This window comes from Rousettus aegyptiacus, unplaced genomic scaffold (genome assembly GCF_014176215.1).
Source record: "Rousettus aegyptiacus isolate mRouAeg1 unplaced genomic scaffold, mRouAeg1.p scaffold_m13_p_4, whole genome shotgun sequence".
NCBI classification, from domain to species: Eukaryota; Metazoa; Chordata; class Mammalia; order Chiroptera; family Pteropodidae; genus Rousettus; species Rousettus aegyptiacus.
Window position 1 is genome coordinate 145,078,553 of NW_023416307.1, and position 21,183 is coordinate 145,099,735.

At 42.8% G+C, this 21,183-nt stretch overlaps 1 protein-coding gene across 1 annotated transcript in view; it reads right to left on the minus strand.

Annotated features, from left to right (window-relative positions):
* GLB1 (galactosidase beta 1) overlaps positions 1-21,183 on the minus strand; it is a 74,505-nt gene that overhangs the window by 11,047 nt on the left and 42,275 nt on the right. Inside the window, exons 11-15 of the mRNA XM_016140748.2 lie at positions 14,308-14,382; positions 12,048-12,137; positions 9,006-9,119; positions 7,600-7,731; positions 5,008-5,259 (exon numbers count right to left, since the gene is read on the minus strand). Coding sequence (XP_015996234.2) covers positions 5,008-5,259; positions 7,600-7,731; positions 9,006-9,119; positions 12,048-12,137; positions 14,308-14,382 — 663 coding nt within the window. The remainder of the gene's footprint in view (positions 1-5,007; positions 5,260-7,599; positions 7,732-9,005; positions 9,120-12,047; positions 12,138-14,307; positions 14,383-21,183) is intronic.

Genomic DNA, 21,183 nt, shown 5'->3' on the forward strand with positions numbered 1-21,183 from the left:
TGAGGGTGGAGGCAGAGAGATAAGTCTGACAGGAAGCTGAGGGATCAAAGGAGTGACACCTGATAGCAGTCAAGGAGGGTGAGTCTCACAGAGGAGGTGGGAGGAAGAGTAAAGTGGCTTAAAGAGAGTGGTGAAAGTTAGAAAGGCCAGCTGGGGAAGGGGGAAGAGACAAACCAAAGGCTGCTGGGCAAGCTGAGAGGGTCCAGAGGCTGGAGACAGTGATGGCATCGTGGCTCTGATGAATGCACTGGAGAGGTCCCCCCAGCAGTCACCACCTGGGTACTGGTGAACCAATAAAGGCCACTCAAGATGGAGGATGAACAAGGAGACAGAGTAGAAAGGCAAGGGGCTAGTGCTGATGTCTGGGCTGAATAGGTAGAAATTGTGGCCTTAATGGTGGAGAGTTTCAGGTCATCAGCAAGATCCAAGAGCAGGCTTGGGAGGAAGGAGAGTTAAGGGACAGAAACATGTGGCCAGGGAGAGAATCTTAGAGTTTAAAGTCCCGGAGGTAGGCTCACTGAGATACACCATGGCCTGAGTCACAAAACGAGTCTCAATAAATTTAAGAAGATTGTGGAACCATTGCCATAATTCAATTCTGGGACATTTCCATCGCCCCCAAAAGAAACCCCATACCCATTTGCAGCCACTCTCCATTCACACCACCAGTTCTAGGCAGCCACTACTCTGCTTTTTGTCTCTATAGATTTGCCATGTCTGAACATTTCATATAAATGAAATCATACAATAGGTGGCCTTTTATATCTGGCTTCTTTTACTTAGCATACTGTTTTTTCAGATCTATCCATGTCCATGTTGTAGCGTGTATCAGTAGCCTGCTCCTTTTTACTGTGGAATACTACTCCATTGTATGGACAGACCACATTTTATCCATCCATTCAATAGTTGATGGACATTTGAATTATTTCTAGTTTTGGATTATTATGAATGATGCTTCCATGAACATTCACAAATAAGTCTTTTGGTGGACTTGTTTTCATTTCTCTTGAGTATATATATCTAGGTGTGGAATTGCTGGATCCAATGGTAATTCTATGTTTAATACTCGAAGAAACTTTCACACTGTGTTCAGAAGTGTTTGTACCATTTTACATTCCCACAAGCAACGTAGGAGGGTTCCCTTTTTTCCAGATCTTTGTCAACATTTGTTATCGTCCATTTTTTATAATTATTACCATTCTAGTGAGTATGAAGTAGTAACTCATTGAAGTAGTAACTCATTGTGGTTCTGATTTGCACTTCCCGAATGATTGATGCTGTTGACTGTTAAGCATATTTTGATGTACTTATCAGCCACTTGTATATCTTCTTTGGTGAAATAGTCTATTCGAGTCCATTTTTAAAATTTATTTTTATTATTATGGTGATACTGGTTAATGAAATCCAGTAAATTTCAGGTGTACAATTTAGCGGTAAGGCACATATATATATTTCATCATGTGTTCACTGTCCATAGTTAAATTTCTTTCTGTCACCACATATTTGACCCATCTACCTCCCCCTTCCCTGCTACCCTCTGGTAACCACTAGTCTATAGTCCATGTCCATGAGTTCCTGTTTGTTTGTCCTGTTTATTTGTTACTTCTGGGTTTTTATCCTACATATAAGTGCTATCATGTGGTTTTCAACTTTTTCTGTCTGACTTATTTCATTTAGCATGATTATATCAAAGTCCATCCATGTTGTCTCAAATGGCAGTATTTCATCTCTTCTGATGGCCGAGTAATGTTCCATTGTATATATGTACCACAGCTTCTTTAGCCAATCATCTGTCATAGGACACTTCAGTTGCTTCCATGTCCTGGCCACTGTGAATAATGCTGCTATGAACATTGGTGTGCAAATATCTTTTTGGATATGAGTTTTCAAGTCTTTGGGGTAAATACCCAGTAGAGGGATTATTGGTGTGCAAATATCTTTTTGGATATGAGTTTTCAAGTCTTTGGGGTAAATACCCAGTAGAGGGGTAAATACCCAGTAGAGTAAAGGTCGTATTGGGTCATATGGTAGATCAATTCTTAGTTTTTTGAGGAATCTTCATACCATTTTCCATAGTGGCTGTACCGATTTGCAGTCCCACCAGCAGTGTAGGAGGGTTCCTTTTTTTCTGCATCCTCTCCAACACTTGTTACTACTTGTCCTGTTGATAACAGCTATTCTAACAGGTGTGAGATGGTATCTCATTGCAGTTTAGATTTGCATTCCTTAGTCCATTTTTTGATTGGGTTGTTTGTCTACCTATTATTGAGTTGTAAGAATTCTTTATATATTCTAGATACAAGTCCTTTGTTAGATATACAATTTGAAAATATTTTCTCCGAGTTTGTGGCTTGGATTTTCACTTCCTGATGATTTTTTTTTTTAATCTGCCCCCCACCCTTCCACATCAGACCTATGGATGTTGCCGTCTCCCCTTAAGGACTAGATCTCTGAAGGCGGGGCGTCTCCTCCCACGTACTCGCAGTGCACCCCTGGGGCCTGGTGCACCCGGGGTATGGGCCGTGGCTCTGCTGGGGCTCGAACTCAGGACCTTCTGCATGTAAAGCAGACGTGCTAACCACTACTCTATAGAACCACCCAACTTAAGGATTTATTTTGAAGATAAAACGTTTTTAATTTTAATGAAATCCAATTTATTAATTTTTTCCTTTAAGGATCATGCTTCAGGTGTCAAATCTAAGAAGTCTTTGTCTAACCCAAGGCCATAGCGATTTTTCTCCTTCTTGCAGAGCTTTTATAGAGGGATTAAATTAGAAATCAATAAAAATAAGATATGCTAAAAACCCCCACAAACACATGAAAATGAAACAACATATTTCTAAATATGTATAGGTCAAAAGAGATAATAAGGGAAAACAGAAAATATTCAAACTAAATGATAATGAAAATATATTTCCATAAACATTTAAAAAGCAAAAAATGTAAAAGGGCATTTATTCAACACACTCCGCGTGCATCTTTCGCCCTCTTTTCTTCCAGCTATTAACGTATTTTCCTCTTTTTTCACAGTCGAACTTTTGAAAAAGAACGTTTATACTCGAGTATCCATATTGAAGCTCATGCGTTCATTTCCTTACTCCGCACTCCTCAAGAGCATGCGCCCTGGGGTGCAGATGCTCTGACCCACGGGCATAGCACTTACAGAGGGTCCCAGTGACCTTGTTGCCAAGTCCAATAGAAGTGCTTCTGTCTTCATTTCACTTGTCCTGTCTGCAACACAAATGCTGGTTTTCCACCTACTTCTTTGGTTTCTCCTCCTCACTCTGTGACATGTTCCTATCTCTCAAAGATCAGCCGTAGGTCCTCTTTTTTTCCTTCTGCATCCTCTCTTTTTAGAGGACCTAAAAAGGTCGTATGTGTCTTCGACAACGACCACCCATACACACATGACCTTATACGTATATTTCCAGCCTGGACCCCTTCTTTGAATTCTCTACCCTTAGATCCAACAGCCCTCCTCCAGTATCTTCTCAGAGCTGTTCTCAAAGGCTTCACCAACTCGATTTGTCCAGATCCAAACTCATGACCTCGCTCTCCCAGCCAAAATCCTCATCCAAAATTTCTTTCAGTAACTGGTACCATCTATCCAGCTGCAAGTCTAAAACCTAAGAGCCACCTGGGATATGCCCTTCTCTCTAAACTCCCATATCCAATACATCATTACATCTTATTGATTTAACTTTAAACATCTCTCAAATAGTTGCTAGCATCTCCATCTTGGCTACCGCCATCTCAGTCTCTCAAGGACACTGTGATCCAGCCTCTTCGGCAGTTTCCTTGAATTCACACATACCTTCACCCAACTCATTCCGCAGACTGTGGTCAGAGAGGCTTGTCACATTACAATCACGTCATGTCACTCTCCTGCTTCAACAGCCTTCAACATAAAGACCAAACTCCAATGTGATTTAATTGGCTTCTACCTTCTTTCTAGCCTTTTCTCTGAACCACTTCCTTTTCTCTGGGTTTCATGCATTTGCGTCCTTTATCAGTTTCTTACACTCGCCATTTTCCTCTCTAAGCACATGCCCTTTGCACATGCTGTGTCCTCTGCCTGGAATATGTTCCTTTCCCTTTTTTTGCCACGTTAATTCTTACCTGTCCTTCACGTCTCTCAAGTATCTCTTCCCCAGGGAGGGCTTTCCTGACCTCCCTGACAAGGTCACGTGCCCGAATCATTATCAACTCCCTCTATCTCTTCTTAGCACCCACTGCAGCTGCAGTTTTACCATGAAAATTAGGTGATTCTATGATTTGGTTTTTCTCCCCAACTTGGCTGTAAGTTCCAGGAGGGCAAGGACTATGTCTGGTTTTGTTCATTATTATATCCTCAGTGCCTGGCGCAAAGTTTGGGCATACAGTAGCCACCGAAAAAACTGTCAAGGGAGTAAGTGATGGCAAGGTCACCTAGGGTGAAAATAGGACATGAAGTGGAGAAAATGACAGTGGAGAAAGGTATGCCGATGTCTTCAAAGAATAAAGGGCCGTGACTGGGCAGCACGATGGCCAAGGAAGAGCTGAGGTTCATGTAGACAGAGGTGAAGTCCGCAGGGCACGGGGCTGCGTGAAGGTGGGGGTGTTATGGGAATATGAAGTTTGGCTTAGATGAAAGAAAAATAGGTTCTCCCTGAGATCCACCCCTTTCCCTGGACCAGATTTTCTTCGGGATAAAGAAGAGAACCCTCTCATATTCGGTATCCAAAAGGGCTACGGTTTTTCTCAGAGGAAGCAGAAAAGCTGTCATACACTAAAGGAAGCTGTCAGTCAATGAAAATGGGGCAGACGGTGCCACCTCCAAGCTGGCCCTTGGCTCCCCGCAGATCTGCCACGGTCCCATCCTGAGGAATGGGGAACTAACACAGAACAGCATCCACTCCCAAAGGTGCCCCACGGCATCTCATTAGCAGCTCTGTTCGATTCTTTCTCAGATACTAAAAACCAGATGTGTGAGGCTCGAATTCAAACACTTTCCTTAAAGACACGTACCTTGGTCCATCCAGGAAACTTGATAAAGGTGTCCTGGGGCAAGTCCGGGATCTCGCTGGGAATGGAGAAGTTCCCCACATAAAAGGCCGGGAGTGTGTAGTTAGATGAGCTGTGGGCATAGGCTTTGTCATGGCACCTGCTGTCATTGCCATGCCAGTCCCCGAGGTGGTACACTCCAGTCTCAGTGTCCAGGGGGAAGATCATCCAGTTCGTGAGAATGCTGGAGTTGAGGGTCAGGTTAGAAGTCAGACCCTGCAAAGGAGAAACAGGGCAATCAGCTGGGGTGGGAAGGAAAAGGCTTTGTGTTCCTGCTTTTCCGCCCTGAATTCCTGCAAAAGCAAACTGGTAAATGAAACATCAATAGTAAACGAGACTTGAAGTGACATCAAAGTGACAGAGATCTAGCCTGAGGTGGAATCACTTCTCCTTGGGGAGAGGTACATTTCCCCAAGCACGGCTTTCTCTCTGGAGGTTTCTCTCTCTCTTTCTCTTTAGAGGCCAGGATGTCGCCAACAGAAGCCAGAGTTCCGCCTCTACAGAAAGGGGGTTGAGCTACTAGAGCGCTGGATCCAAATCCCTCTCATCCTTGGTGTTTGGTTCAGAGCGATTGCTAGAATGGAAGAAAAGATGGAGCCTGAGGAATGCAAAAGAACATTCAGCCCACTATGGCTGGAGGGAGGGGACAGACTCCGCCCGCGACATAACCCAGAGCAAGTCCTGACCACGAGCTCCTCAGCAGCACTCATGGGGATGATCACACCTGAGTCCGCACACCTGAGTCCGCTCACCTGCTGTAGGGACTAAATGAGGTAACATGAATGAGACACTGCAGTCTCCCTCATCCGCTGGGAGCATGTTCCAAAACCCCCAGTAGGTGCCTGAAACCACAGACAGACTGAACCTTACACATTCCACGTCTTGTCCTACAGATGCGTCGTTTCACTTAAAGGAAGCACTATGCCGCTTCTTTTTGGCATATCCGAACTGCCAGCAACAAAACTTTTGTGCTTTGGGGCCACTGTTTGGAAAAACAAGGGTGACTTGAGCACAAGTGCTGCAGAACTGCCGCAGTTGACCTCATAGCCCAGACGGCGACTGGTGGTCGGCAGCACGCCCAGCGAGGAGACACTGGACAAGGAGCTGATCCACGTCTCGGGGGGGATGGAGCGGGATGGCGTGAGATTTCCTCACGCTTCTCAGAATGGCGTGCAATTTAAAGCTTATGAGTTGTTTCTTTCTGGAATTTTCTTACCAACCATGGACCGTGGTTGGTTGACTGCAGGTGACTGAAACCGTGGAAAGCAAAACTGTAGATAAGGGGGTGTGGGCCTACTAAATCTGTAAAGAGATCTTAAGAGCAGTGACGAGGATGGTGACCCTCGGACTCGTGTTCTGAAGTTGCTTTATTTGTCCAGCAAGGGTACAGGGCAGGCGTGTGTGGCACTGGCCACTGCTTTAAAGCCTCTGCTCGCAGCTCATCTAACCTCCCCTTCCTGGCCTTTCATGTGGGGGAACGCCTCCTCTCCTGGTGAGATCTCGAATTTGTCTCAGGACACCTCTCAATACCAAGACTCAATTGCCCACTTAGTAATTCAATAAACATTAACTAGGCAGCTGTGTGCCAGGCTCTTTGCTGGGTATTGGGGACCCAGAGACTACATAAGAATCCCATCACTCCACTTAGTGTGGCTGGTGAGAGCCAGGCAGGAAGGCCACTAATTATAGCCTGAGCACAGAACTACAATGGGGACATTTGTACTGAAGGCAAAGGTGGCCCTTGCGCAGCCAGCCATTCCCTTAGAGTATAAACTGCCTTGCCTCTCAGCTGCCACTGAGAGGGACAGCAAATAGCCACAGACACCTGTCCTGTCCTAGACCGGGGGTGGCACAATTCCCTTGGTGCAAGATTTTTCTCTTCTAGCAGATGGTGAGCTACCTAAGGAGCTATCTCAACACCTCTGCATGCCCTGAAGCACCTCATGCAGTACCTCGCACAGAGTATGGTCTTCACAAATGTTTGCTGAGGGACGCTCTAAAAACCTGTGTGAGAAAAACATATTTGGGCAAGACACCTGGGCACAGAGTTAGCAACAGAGGCGAGAAGCAGGGCACCAAGGCTTTGTATAGTTCCAGAGTTCGTCATAAATTGTCCACACCCAGAAAACAGGGCAGACCAAATGCTAAGCTGGCTTTGTTGGCAAAGGAGTGTCTTTCGAGAGTTAGGTGGGTTCTATAAGCAAAGGAAAAGCACAGTGGGGTGGTTTCCTCCCTCTGTTTCTTTCTACAGGACGACTGAACTCAAACACAAGGGAAGGGTTCTGTCTGCAAAGCTCAACTCTCTCATCACCTGCAGAGGCAAACAGGTCTTCAAAAGAACCCAGCTTCCAGGTTGCAAAACAAATCACGGTGGGTTCACTCATCATTTCTGACAAAGTGTGTGGGCTTTTAAAAATTGCTTCATGTCAACAGGGCTGGAGAAAAAGAACGTATACGTGAGAGTTTTTAAACAGATTTATAAAAACCTCCTTGGATGGCTTAGGCACGGTCCTGCCAACCTTTTAACGTCATTCCTAACAGCGAGGCTGGTCCTACCTTGTAATCGTTCATAAAATTGCCATAGTTGACGCGCCCCATGTTCTCCACCAGGAGGTCCAGGGTGTCTCCGGCTTTCCCTGTTATGTTCAGACCGATCTCATCTCCTCGGCTAAGGATTCCCTGGGGAACCTGTGGGTTCAATGCCAAATGACAATGAACGAGGGTGAGAAGATGGGCAGAGAGGCAGTTAATTCAGCACTCATTTTCCTGTCTCGAAATGTCACCGAACTTGGGAGGAAATGCTTTGGTGGCCCTTTAGTCTAAGTCCCTGGCTAGGTGGCCAAGTTCCCCCAATCACTGCTTTCTAAATAGGAAAGTCGCCAGACACAGCTTTGAGAAAGGAAAGGTCTCGACGATTTTCCTCTACTCTCGAACGTTTTGCTTTGTATGTATTTTTAATAGAAAGGGAATGGAGGCAAACCATCCTGGGGGAGGATTCCTACCGGAGGAACCTCTTCGTGTATGCACAGCTCAAAAGGCAGTCAGAATAAAGCAGCTTCTAAACAACATCGTGCGATGAGATTAAATCAGATAAACGAGATAAAAATCAGAGAGTTTGGTGGAGTATTCTCACCTCGCAATACGTGATATGATGCATTAACCACGAAAATTATAAAACAGAATGAGGGAAAACAACAGCCATTTTAGCAGCAACATATTCCTAATTTTTTAAAAGATGAGATTGAAAGAAAATTCTTACTGACCATAATTCACTAATACCATTCTTAAACTGGAAACTGAGAAAAACTGCCATCAGTAGATACATAATGTCTTAGAAATCTGCTCTCACTGAAAATAAAGCCGCTGATAACAATAGAATGGAAATATTTAATTAAAAATTTTCTGAACAAATTTTCTTGGTTAGGAAAAATCTCTTCATGTGTTCTTTCACATGAATGTTTCAGCGAGAGGAACAGAAATCCTGACACGTATCTTTACCTTGTCATGAAACAAAGTTCTTTGTGTATTTTAGTTATAATTATCATGAATGATCCTTCAGAATATAATTTCTCATGCAGGATGAAGGCACGGAGTTAAATGAATCACCACTCTGACGTGTACAAAATGGACCCTGTCCTCAAGGAGCAGGGAAGGCACAGGTGACGTGCTGTGGTCAGTCAGAGAGGATGGCCTTGGACAGGGGGGACCAGGAGGGTTTCTGAGAAGGCGGGGCCTTGAGCACAGCCCTCCAGGTCAAGATGGGTGAGGGGGTATATTCCAGGCAGATCAAACATGGGTGAGGCCACGTCAGCAAGTGAGGAGCACAGCTAAGGGACGTCAAGAGGAGAGGTGGAGCGTGAGGTTGGAAGGTAGGCAAAGGGCTCAAGTGCCACGTTACCAAGTACAGACCACACATGCCCCCATTGGGGCAGACACACATACAGTCCAGGGACAATTCTTACCCCATTCACAGAGACGTAGGCTCGGTCGTGGACTCCACCGAAGGATGAAGAGAGAGGTGTTGGGTCGCTGCAGTCTTGAGGAAGTGTTGTTCGGTACAGCACAAACCCGAAATACTGGTTAGAAAAGGATGCAAGAAAATTTCACTTTTGCCATTCATTTTAAGAGAATATGGTCACCCTTGATCTATTCGAAAGTGATGTTATTAAAACTATAAGCAATGAAATGCTTCCCCAGCCTCCAGGAAAAATTCAATCTGAGAGAAAGGCACTGGCTTAGATTTTTAGATCACAGAACAACTATCACAGCAGTAAACTTCAAGGAAGGCTGAACGGTGTTTTATCAAACATCCTTTCTCCACATGAGGAAATGGGACCCTGAAATGTGTTCAGTGACGTGCCCAGAATCACTAAGGGGGATCCCATCACGTATATCAAAAAGTTATTTATGTTACCTCGACCAAACCAAACCAAACCAAACCAAAGGACAAACAAAAACAGCAAAGACAAGAACGTTCGGTAAAACACTCTCCAGGTTCTTGGGCTAAATCAAGAGTTAAGAGACAGAATGAGAGTCAATCAGAAACTGTGTATAATCAAAGAGCGGGGGAGACAAAGGTAGTGAGAAGTGGGGGTGTAACTGGCTGCTAAGTCAGAAAATGCTTTTCGATGCTGGTATCCCTGGTCTCAAAGGAAGGCCCTGAACAATCAGCCTCGGTGGCGGCAGCGCCCACAGCCCGTTGTTGACTTCCCTGCTGTGGACATTAGCCAGGGTGGGCTGGAACAGATCCTGAGTCAGAGAAGAGGATCCAAGTCAAAATCCCTCATGGAACAGGGAAAAAGTTCCTCACTTCCAGGGCCTGGAAAGCAAGGAAGTGCACTGCAGGTAAGTGGAAGTCATTTGGAGGAGCTGGAGGGAAAAATGTCAGCCCGCATTCCTGTGTTGCAGGAAAGGGCTGAATTCAAGAACAGTCACTAGTGCCACCACGCGAACCTTCAAGCACAGGATGCCTTCCTCCCAGACCCCAAATTCTCCATCTCTCTCTTGCGTTTTTTTTTCTTTTGAAACTAACCAAAGTTACCACTTTGGTTAGTCCTAACTCAGAAGTTGGGGGAAACTGTGAGAAGGGCTTCCCAGAGGGGAGCAGAAGCTCTGGCGCTTCCTGCAAAAGTGTGGCTGAGGCTTCTCAGGGTGGGGGGAAGGGGGTAGCTGCAGAGGTACTAGGGCTGCACCCCACTCCCTTATGCTATGCTCGCCATGGGTTTCACGGGAAAGAAACATTCCATGGCTTGCCCCAGGCCCGGAAAAACCAGGGCCCAGGGAGTCCCGTGCAATCCACAAGCGCTGCCTCGGCCAAAGATCAGAAAGCAGAAAAGGTCTGAGAAAGAACAATGACTGCAAGTGTCTCTACATTAACCTGGAATTCACTCCCCAGGTTCCAGCTGCTCTACTGTCCTTGTCTTGTCCGATGCACTCAATGGCCCTGCTGGGTGGAGAAGGCAAGTTCTTTTTTATAGATGGAGAAATGGACATACAGCCAGTGTGTACTAGAAGTAGAGAAAGAACTCTACTCAATGTTAATGAAAAAGTAAGGGATTGGGGGAGCTTAATGATTCATTTTACTTATCACAAACCAGAGTTGTTGGAATAAAAACATTCTTGGAAAATATTGCAAGTGTAAAGATAGTACCTGGAGGCAAAATTCACTAAACTAAGATTACTTATCATTCAGACACCTAGCTTCCGGAAGGCAAGCTCTACAGAAAGCGGAAAGGAAGACCCAGATAACTTTCAAAAAATGGGGCTGAGATCCTTAACATGGTGACAAAGGGACAAACTGACCTCACAGGCACCCCTACCCTCATGGGTGCCCGAAGAAGGACATATCACCTTTCCTGTGTTTGTGCCAAAAATGTTTTACTGAGTCTAATCAGTAAGGGGTAGTCTATAAAACAACTGGCCTGAGCTCTTCAGAAATGTCCATTCTAAGAGGGAGAGAAAAAAGACTTAGGAATCGTTTCAGGTGAAAGAAGACTAGAGAGACATTATAATTAAATGTAATGAGTGATTGTGGACTGGAAACTGGACTGAAAAAAAGTTAAGCTATAAAGCACAGTATCAGAATGACCAGGGATACCTAACTATAGAACGTATATTAAATCATTGGATTGCATCGGTGTTAAACTGCTGAAGTGCGATCATTATATTGTGATCAGAATGTCCTTTTTCTTCAAAGATGTATGCTACAGTCTCTAGGCATGAAGTGTGATATGTTGACAACTGACTCAAATGGTAAAAAACAAAACCAAACCAAACTTTTAGCAGTTGACTACATGCGTACATAGAGAGGAAGACAAAGCCAGTGAAGTAACTGTTAACACTTGGTAAATCTAGGCGGAAGCTATACAGGTGTTTGTGGTACTGTTCTTGCAACTTCTATAGATTTGAAATTTTCCAAATTAAAATGTTGGAAAGACTCTTAAAATAAAAATGGGGCAGTCCCTGGAGATTATACACACACACATGCACGTACACACACACACACACACACACACACACACACACACACAATGTGCTCGATTCTCCGTTCTCTTCAAAAGCAGGATAAAGAATCTCTTTATCAATCTATTAAGAACACAGTCCCTATACCTTTGAGCTAACTGACGACAAATAATTAAATTGTCTTTTTTGAGTATTAAAATAGTAGTTTTCCACTGGTACCTAGTAATACAGATTAATTAGATCAGAAATGCATTCAATTTAGAGCTTCCACAGAATTATGTTGAAGCAAGTTGAGATACTGCCTATTTGAGTGAGAATAAGAAATGGGGGCGGGGAGGGGGGCGGAAATGAAGGAAAGATCAGCCTAATGCGCAGTACTTAAAGCTAAAGAGAGCCTGGAAATCCATGGTTAATTTACTTGGGGTTCTGATATACCCACTTACCATTTGGGTCTCTGTGCTCAGAACAGGCAATGCGAGGCAGGGCAGAAAGCACATTTTTACAAGCAGAAAAAAAGTGGAGCTTTATCTTTGAAGGCCTACCTGTTTCACCTGGATAAATGTCAAGGGATAAAGGCTTTTTATAGGTCCATTGGGACACAGAACATTCAGTGATTCGTTCACTGTCCTTATCTGAAAAGAAACAAAAGCAGCATTCACTCATTGTCACCCCTCCTTGGTCATCGGAGTGGAGGGGAATATTCTTTGCAAATTATCAAAAACTTATTATTAGCGGATTTGACCAAACCCCTAAATAAAGCTAAATGTTTCAGATTCAACTGAACACTGCTCTGCAGCCGCCTTCAATCATCTCTACCCATTCCCTAACTCTTGATCAAAAATAACTGACGATAATCTTTAAAAGAATTTCAAACATACTCATTCACAAATACAACCTCCTGTACAGACAAGGCCCTTAAAATAAATAAAAACCAAGGCGCAGAGGCTGCCTGCCCTGTAAAGCCTTCCCTGACTCCCCCAGCGAAGCAGCCACCACGGCGCCCTCCTCCGAGCTTGTCCCTCGCGTATCTTCCACGCCTGTCTCATCTACCAGTTGTTACTCTTCGCCATCCTCGCCGGACTGTCAGCCCCATAAGGGTAGGGTCTGTACTGTGCTCACCTCAACACGCGGCATATAGTAGCCGCTCAACAAACACTTATATTCAATCCAAATGGCTGTGTATTCTTGCAACGCAGTATGCTTACTCGAGTGCAATAACAATGATGATGACAGCTACCCAACGCTGGGTGCACGCCAAACTGCAGGGGAGACAGCCCTTCACACGCGCACCTCTTTGAATCCTCATGGCCACCCGGTAAGGCAGGCCTTACTGTCCCCACGTTCGCGAGGAGGAAACGAGGACTCTGAGAGGCTCACTTGAGCAATGGCAGAGGCGGGATTTGCAGTTAGATTTGGCTCCAAACCTGGGGCTTTCCGTGACATGATACTGGTTATAAATACTTCCTATAGTTACCTTGCCGATATTGTGGAGCATTGAGGGGAAAAAAAATCTTAAGTACAAGTCCATCAATCCAGCTACTCCCTTGGATGTTTTTCCACTTGCACAACTAAAGGAATTCAACTCACAGTAAAAGGTTTTGTCCTATGTGACTCTGCTCTACATAAATTTAATTCAAATAGATGCTGATTGGCTCTCTTAAATTGTACATATTTAGTTAACAATGAAAGGCCATTTCTGCTCACATGACTTTCCTTCACAGTAAACAGAATATGCTTTGGGTACTAAGCCACATTTGTTTTTAGCAATGTTGTCGTAGTAAGCATTTGCAGTTATTTTCTGTTGTATAAAAAGAAAATTCTCCCCGCTCTAAAACTAACACACCAACTCTTTCTTAAGTAGCAAAAGCAGTTAAAAAATAAAAGGTGTTCCCTTGACAAGGGTAATTAAAGTCTGATTAAGCTAAAGAAAGATGCCTATCAGGCAGAGACCCACCACATTCTTTGCAGAATGTAACACACGTATCTGACACTAGGTGGAAAATGTTACGAGAGCTCAAACAACTTATAATATCAAAGCACTTCATGAATGGAAAAATCATACAATCATGTTTAGCATTTTGCTGAAAGATAAAAACTTATGATACTATTTTAGAATACCAAGATTCTTAAGAAATATGCAACTGTTCGTGTTTTTAACACATGTAGGAGTTAGGGATTATAAGAGGGGAAAACCTGAAGACACAGATAGTCAAAACAAATTGACTTTGGCTTACGTCACTCCTGACTACTAAATGAAACGTCTTCTTTTCCTCTTCCTAGAATAAAATGTCCTTAACTCCTATTTATAATTAATCTCTAACTTTTTCTCTTGACGTTCCATTTACCATATAAACCACAGACCAGAAAAATCAAGATGTGATTTTGAGATCTTGGGCGAAGACCTATCGAAATGCTTGTGGCTTTTGAGAGCCCCGTATAAAAAAGGTGAATTATAAAAAAGAATCTCACCAGCCGTAACACCGAGGTGGCACGTTATTCTCACAAAGGCTCCTGGGACTGCTTTGGACACTGATAATTTAACCGAAATGATCTGAATGATCTAGAATACCTCCCTACTCTCGCTCATGTCCCATGTGCTCACCCTGTCAACATGCATACACATCCTCTCACCTCCTGTGTCCCCGTTTTCCCAGAAACATCATCTACCAAATCAGTCTCACAGGAAACAAATACACAGAAAAATGATAAACCGATCCCCCGGCGTAACACTTTCACTCACGACAGCTAAATTCCACTTCCTCACTTTGAACGTTTCTGTTATTGTTATTTTTTTTCCCTTACCTTTTGCAGAGCAACTTTTCCATATGCAAACTTTGGTGTGGATGGAGGAATAGGACCTTCCGGTACTTTTTGAAACTGTAAACCAGAGTGAAAAAGACAAAAGAAAAACCGCTGTCAACCCCTCAGAAACGTATTTATGCAATTCATTTTTCACAAGGAGGGTCAAAGACTAAAACAACAGTGCCAGTGATTTTTGGAAAGGCAAAGGAACAAAAGGCTTCCTTCAAGACAGGATTCAGTAAAGTTTTTACTTCTAGGTGTGTGTCTGTGTATGTCTGTGTTTTAAGCCGCAGGAGTCATTCAAATAATTATACAATAAAGACTGCAGAACAGAAAGCAAATCAAGTAGAGGGGATGAGGGCGATGGCAGAAGACTGGAATGGAAAAGAGAAGGAAAAAGGTTCATGGCAAAACAGGCTCTGAAGAGAGGTAGCCTATTGTAGGAAAAATATTATTCGTACATCAAGCCTTATTGGTAGATTAAAGTTTTGTATCAATGTTCAATTTGCCACGGTTATCTAAAAGCATAGTCTTATCTATTTTTTAAAAAAAAAAACACTCATTTTAATGTTTTAAAAGAAAGACAAAAAATGATAGGCAGAGGGAGTCTATACCAATTAGAACTAAGGCAGCTGTAACAAAAATGAACACAATACAATGATCTGACCTCATAAAGGAAATGACTAATTAAAACAAAATTTTATAAGTCTACAGGTTTATAATAACAAAAATGTACAGAATATTGAAAATATAAAGTATGACCTTTTCTCCTTTGGTTTATAATAAACTATCAAATCTCTGCTTAATGCATTTACTTTTATAAGCCTTCTGTTTAGCAGCACATTATGCTAGTATGTACCATGAGAATGATTTCACTATGAGAATTATAGTTTTCATCTCAAACTTGCCTTTTTACCCATAGTTATATAGATTTCATTTCCATTACAAGACACTTGAGACCTTTCTAGAGGCAAATTTTAATCAACATATCACATAAAAAGAATCTTGATTTTTAAAATTAACCTTTTTAGTACCGTAACATGGTGGGTTTAAACAGTTGAAGCATAATGTTGTAACTACATTGTACTGTTTTAAACTTACTCACAGATGTAGAAAAATGTTTGATTTTTAAAATATAACCAAGATGAGACTGCATAGTTATAAGCAGTAAAATACTGGAAAACAGTGAATGAATAAATGAGTTTTCATCAGTGGCCATTATTTCGTTTTTAAAAACCTGGAAGAAATTGTCTTGAGTTTCAAATATTCTGGTAAATCTAATTATTTCTTAGCTTCCTCAATATCACTTTGAATCACTGAAATAAGTGACTCTAAAGAATCAAAGTGCATTTCTAGTCCGAGGTAGCCAACGATGGCCACACGGAGGACTCCCCATAGAAGTCCTCTTGGAAGGGATGCATGGTATGAGTTTACACGGGCTTTTTTTGTATTCTTGTAGCGTGGGTTCTATTCTGTGCTCACCACCATCTATCGTATGGCCATCTCCAACTTCCAACACTGGCCCCACCTCGGTAAATGCCAGAGGATACATCAGCTGGAAGATCATCTACTACTTGTTAGTTAGCTGTGGGGATGCCCAGTTGCTTGGAGCTGTGGCAGAAGTCAGGCAGGTGCCTCAAGACGCTGTCTGCTGAGACGCCGTCCAGGCAGTGCCCAGACCCACCCGGGAGACACTGGGTGGGAGCGTGGTCCATGGGCAGGGCGCATGCATGATGCGTCAGGAGGCGCTGGTGACGCACCACGGCCTCTTCCTATTTTTATGAAATACACACCAAAGTATTTAGGGGTAAAGGGTCCTGATGTATGCAATTCTCCAATGGTTTAGAAAACACATGGGGGGGTGTGTGTGAAGAAAATAAAATGAAAGGTTGACGTGGGTGAATCTGGGTAAGAAACACACAAGTGTTCTTTGTACAATTTTCATTCTTGAAAATTTTCTGTAAGTTGAAATTACTTTTAAATAAAAAGTTAAAAATAAAAATAAACCTTATTAAACACGCACACACATATAGCACCAGAAGATATGGGCTAAGTCCCAGGTCTTAGAGAAATCTGTTTCTACCTGGCATCTCCAAGTAGATTGCATTATGATCTCTTAGGGTCACTCCCTTCCTCCCTTCTTTTCTCCCTCCCTCCCTTCCTCCTCCTTCTTTCTCTCCCTCCTCCCTTCTTCTCTTTCTCGTTTTCTCGCTCTCTCCCTTTTTAAATGAATTATAGAAAGAAGAAGCTAAAGATAAAAGACAGGTATTAGGAAAAGCAATAGTCTCCTGACTCAATATTTTCTTAGTTACAGTCTTCAGAGGAAACCATTTTTCAATCATTTAATTGTACCTATTTTTGCTTCTTTTGGTGTCTAAATCATATCTGCTATTCCTATTTGATCCATTTAAAACATTATCATTGATTTCTTCGATGCATGAGAATTTAGCTCAATTGTAGTATTCTAGATACCTACTTTTCATGCCAACATGGTTATAAACTCCACTAATTCAGTTTCTCTACTGGTTAGTTTTGTAGTTTTAAGTAATATCCTATACCGTTATTTCTTAGTTCCATCAATTAAAATTACCCCTTTAAGATAAGGCTATTTGCACCCTTCCCTGAGCTTTCCTCTCTACTCCCACCTCCAAACCATCAGCTAGATTTTTATACTGTCAAGGTTAAAACAGTCTGTCCTGTAGCCATAAGTCCTCCTTTCATCTGTATCTTGACTCTAAATTCAAAATCAATCAACAGTGCTCATACTACTCTAATTATATATTGTTCTCTGCACAGCTAAGTGGTGTATACTACAATGGCATGATCTATCTTGTTCAGCTTTTTGTGTTTTACCCCCTCCCCTGAGGCTTCTAAGCGCCTTTCTTTTTTCCTGTTTGCCCTGAAGTTAACACCTCTTAAGGTTCTTCCAAATCTCCAAAGATAGTATTAAGTTTCTCCAAACACCCCTTTTCTCCCTGAGACCATTTCCTACTAGAACCCTCAGTCTCCTTGCTCCAAGGGACTGACTTGCCACTAGGCTTGATATTCTGGGACATCTCTTCATTACTGTCCTGGCTTTTGGCTCGTTTCTAGGCTCTCATAGCTACATCGTTTCACGGGAGCATCTCAAGTAACTTCCTAAGAACTGTTATGTGGAAGATTAATTTCCTGAATCTTTGAATGTCTGAAAATGTCACATTCTGTTGATAATTTGGATGGGTACAGAACTCTATGTTGAAAATAACTTTCCCTCAAAATGCCAAAGGACTATTCTGTGTCCTTTATCATCCAGTGTGGCTCACACCAAGCTCACTGTTCTTTTAAATGTAACCAGCTTTTTCTCTCTAGAATCTTATAGGTGCTTTGTTAGCTATGTTTTAAATTTTTTCCAAGGATGTTTGGATTTTTTCTCTCAATATTTCATCTTTCCCCTCCAATTATCATCTCTGTTTTCTGGTTCTACTTTCCAGGAGACTATTTTGCATTTGCAATAACTTTTTCTTGTTCTCTAATGGCTCCTTTTTCAAAGTATCCCATTATTGTTTTACAGAGGCAATATCTTCTCAAATCTCTCTAAAGAATATAAATTTGAGAGGGTGTACTTTGTTTCACTTAAGCTCTCTTCTGTCCCCTGAATGTTCTGTTACCTTTTGGGTTATTTTTCTGCTTATTTCATCTTAGGCTTTCTTTTGCTCTGGCAGGTTTTACGGAAGTCCTCAACCATCTGGCCATCTTTGGTTGTCCATTCATACTTAATGGTGATGCAAATGAATGCACCGACATTTCCACAATCATCTCTTCTATTCTACGTCATTCTTGCTTTGCATACGGGAGCAAGGATTGTCCAGCGGGGAGCTTTGTTTTAAAGTGATTTAGCAGGGAGTCGGATGTAACATGTAGAGCCTTTGCTCTGGGGCTGAGCACATTTTTTTTTTAAGAAAAAAAGAAATCTGATTTTTTGACTAGTAGAAAGATGCCTTTTTAAAAAAAATTCTTTTAATTTGGGAGAGAGTGATGAGTAATTTCCAAAATACACTTCGGAGTCCTACCTTCCACACAGCTCCCTTCCTCACAGCCCTTCGGTTTTTCAGACAAAACTTAAAAACCCTCATAAAGCCAGAAGCCCTGGGAACCCCTCGGGGCACCCAAGCGCAGTGCTCGCTTCCATCCTTTCCTTCCAAGACCAGGCTCTGCAGCCTTTGCTTCTCCCTGCACGCCTCAGGGTTCAGTGGCAAGGAGGCTACAGACACGTCGGGGTGAGCGGAAAGGGACACACGGGGAAGCCCAGGCACGCGGTGCAGGGAAGTCTGTCTGAAAGCGTGGAGAAGGAGTGGAGGACCTGACAGGAAATGTGTAGAGTTTAATCAGCCTTTCCACTCCCAGCTCCATTTCGTTTCCACCCTTTGTCACACCTGCATTCCTGGGAACCCTCGCTCTCCGGGGTTCTTTAAGACCAACCTATTCCCTGTTCCGAGAGCCCCTTCCACACTCACTGGGGACCTCGATTTCCTCATCCTACGTCTTCAGTCAGCGCTCCTCCACCTATTTTTGTTTCCCAGACAACTTTTGAAATCCCTCATGCATGGACAGCTCTTGTCTTGTTGACTTCATCAACAAAAATATTTTTTAACGTTCGGTAATATTTTGAAAGGTAGAAGAGATACATATACACTAGAGTCAGTGGTAACCAACTTTTCTTAAAAATTTCTACGGTTTTCATTCACTCATCTAACAAAGTCTTATGAGGAAAGTACTCTGTGTCAGGTCTTACTTGGTACTGGGGATATAAACAGCTCCTAGTTCAAAGAATGAGAAATGTATGTAAACAAGTTAATTAACTCAACTAAGAGAAGTAAGATTTCTACACTGTAAGGTGGTGGCAGAAAGCAATGTGTGACAGACTCTACAGTGAGAAGGATAAAAGCCAACTTCCCAAAGAAGGTAACTAAAGTGTATCTTTATCTCCCAGGTGGATAAAGGCAGAGAGAATAGCATGTGTAGAGGCCAGGAGAATTTTATGTACCTTCATTTTAAGGCCAGAGAATCACATAAAAGAAGAGAACTGAAAGATGGGGCTTGAGGCAAATAGAGGAGCCAAGTCATAGAAGACATCCTGACCAGAGCAGCATTTTACAGAATTCACGCTGGAAGCGAGACTTGAAAAGCCAAGTCTTTAGGAAATAAAAAGACTAGCGCCGCAAAAACACAGGTGATGCTTTAAGTCTAATGTTTGTCAAGTGATATTCACTTTGTTATTCTTAATTATCAGACATAAAACACTATGTTCTACCACTACCATGGATTGCAAGAGACAGACTGTATTTACGTACTGAGCTAATGTCATTCGAGCTATTAACCAAGAAGACCAATCAATAAGCCTGTGGAGACTGGTCCTGAGTCATTTCAAATTTCATTAAGCTTTCAAACTACTGAAAATCACTGTGGCATTGTCATATCCCAGTCGCCCACCCGGCCCCAGAACCAGCTCAGGGAATCCCAAGATCCACTCCGGTTATCAACGTCCTCCACTACAACTAGATTATTCTGCAAAATAACCCATCTCTAAAAAGCCAGATGGACTCTGACCTTTGATGGAATCCCTAAGAAGAATTAAAACAAAACTCTTAAAAAGTGAGGCTTAAATTCATTCAAAAGCACACAGAAATGAACTCACTACTGCCCATTTCAGGCATTGTCAGGGTGGAGGAATGGCAATGCCATCTAGTCTTTTGGTTCATCCTTGAGGTCAAAGTGTTAACCATGTCTGGTTGAGTTACACCCACACCAAAGAGAATATCTTAGGAAATACAGATGTCATGAGCTTTGTCATGCCTTGAAGAGTCACAGGCAGAGGGCCACCTGGAACCTTCACCACTAAGCACAGGCTTATGCAGCCTGATGGGAGCTTATCACCCACTGGCACCCACGTTAGTGAAAGATATTGTCCATTGCCACCCAACTAATTCTTGAAATGGATTAAAGAAGAGACTCATTCCACTTTTTACATCTTTGGTGAAGGAAAGAGGCAAGAAGAGCTATATATGGAGTATTTACGATCCCATTTTTTCCCCCTCAATGGAGGCAAATATTTTGAATACCATTTAACAAACCAGCTAACTGAATGTCTACAAAGTCTCATAATAAAAAGCCCATTTTTAGAGTAGTGTATTTCCCTCTTCCAGACCTAAAGTATCAAAAAAGAGAAGGGGGAAAAGATCACCACATGTTAAACTACACTTTATCATGAGCTATTGAATTACATTCATTTAGGAAAACTATCTCTTTCATGGGTTCACCTTACTGTTCCCGCTGGTTAAAAGCTTGGGATCCCATGGTTTGTCTTGTGCTTGGTCCATTCCTCTTCTTGCTCAGCTCTCCATGTACAATCTCAGCCTCCCCTGGATTTCAGCTTCCACTTCCACTGATGACCCCAGAATCTGTGCCAGTCCTAACGACTTCTTTCTGGAGCTTCTTACTCTTCAGTGAGGTGCTTATCAGAAAGACACCTCCACCAGGATGTCTTTAAAGGTATCTTGAGATAAAGAAGCTCAGAACTGAATTGGTTTCCCCCTGCCCGTTCCCAGCCTGTGCGTGCTTTGTCTGCAATCTTCTATCACAGTTGCTGACTCCAATACCCATCCAGTTAACCAACCAAGGTTGTAACCTTGACAAACAACAACTCCTCGTTCTTCTTCACTTGCACTTAGTCAACCGCTAAACCCTACCAATTTTACTTTCTAAATATTTTTCAAATCTATGGATTCCTCACCAACTCCTTGTTGCCCCTGCCATCGCCTCCCTCCTAGGTTACTGCAGCAGCCTCCTAACTCATCTTCTGACTCCAGAAATGCCCCAAGGCAGAGTCCTAGCAGTGTG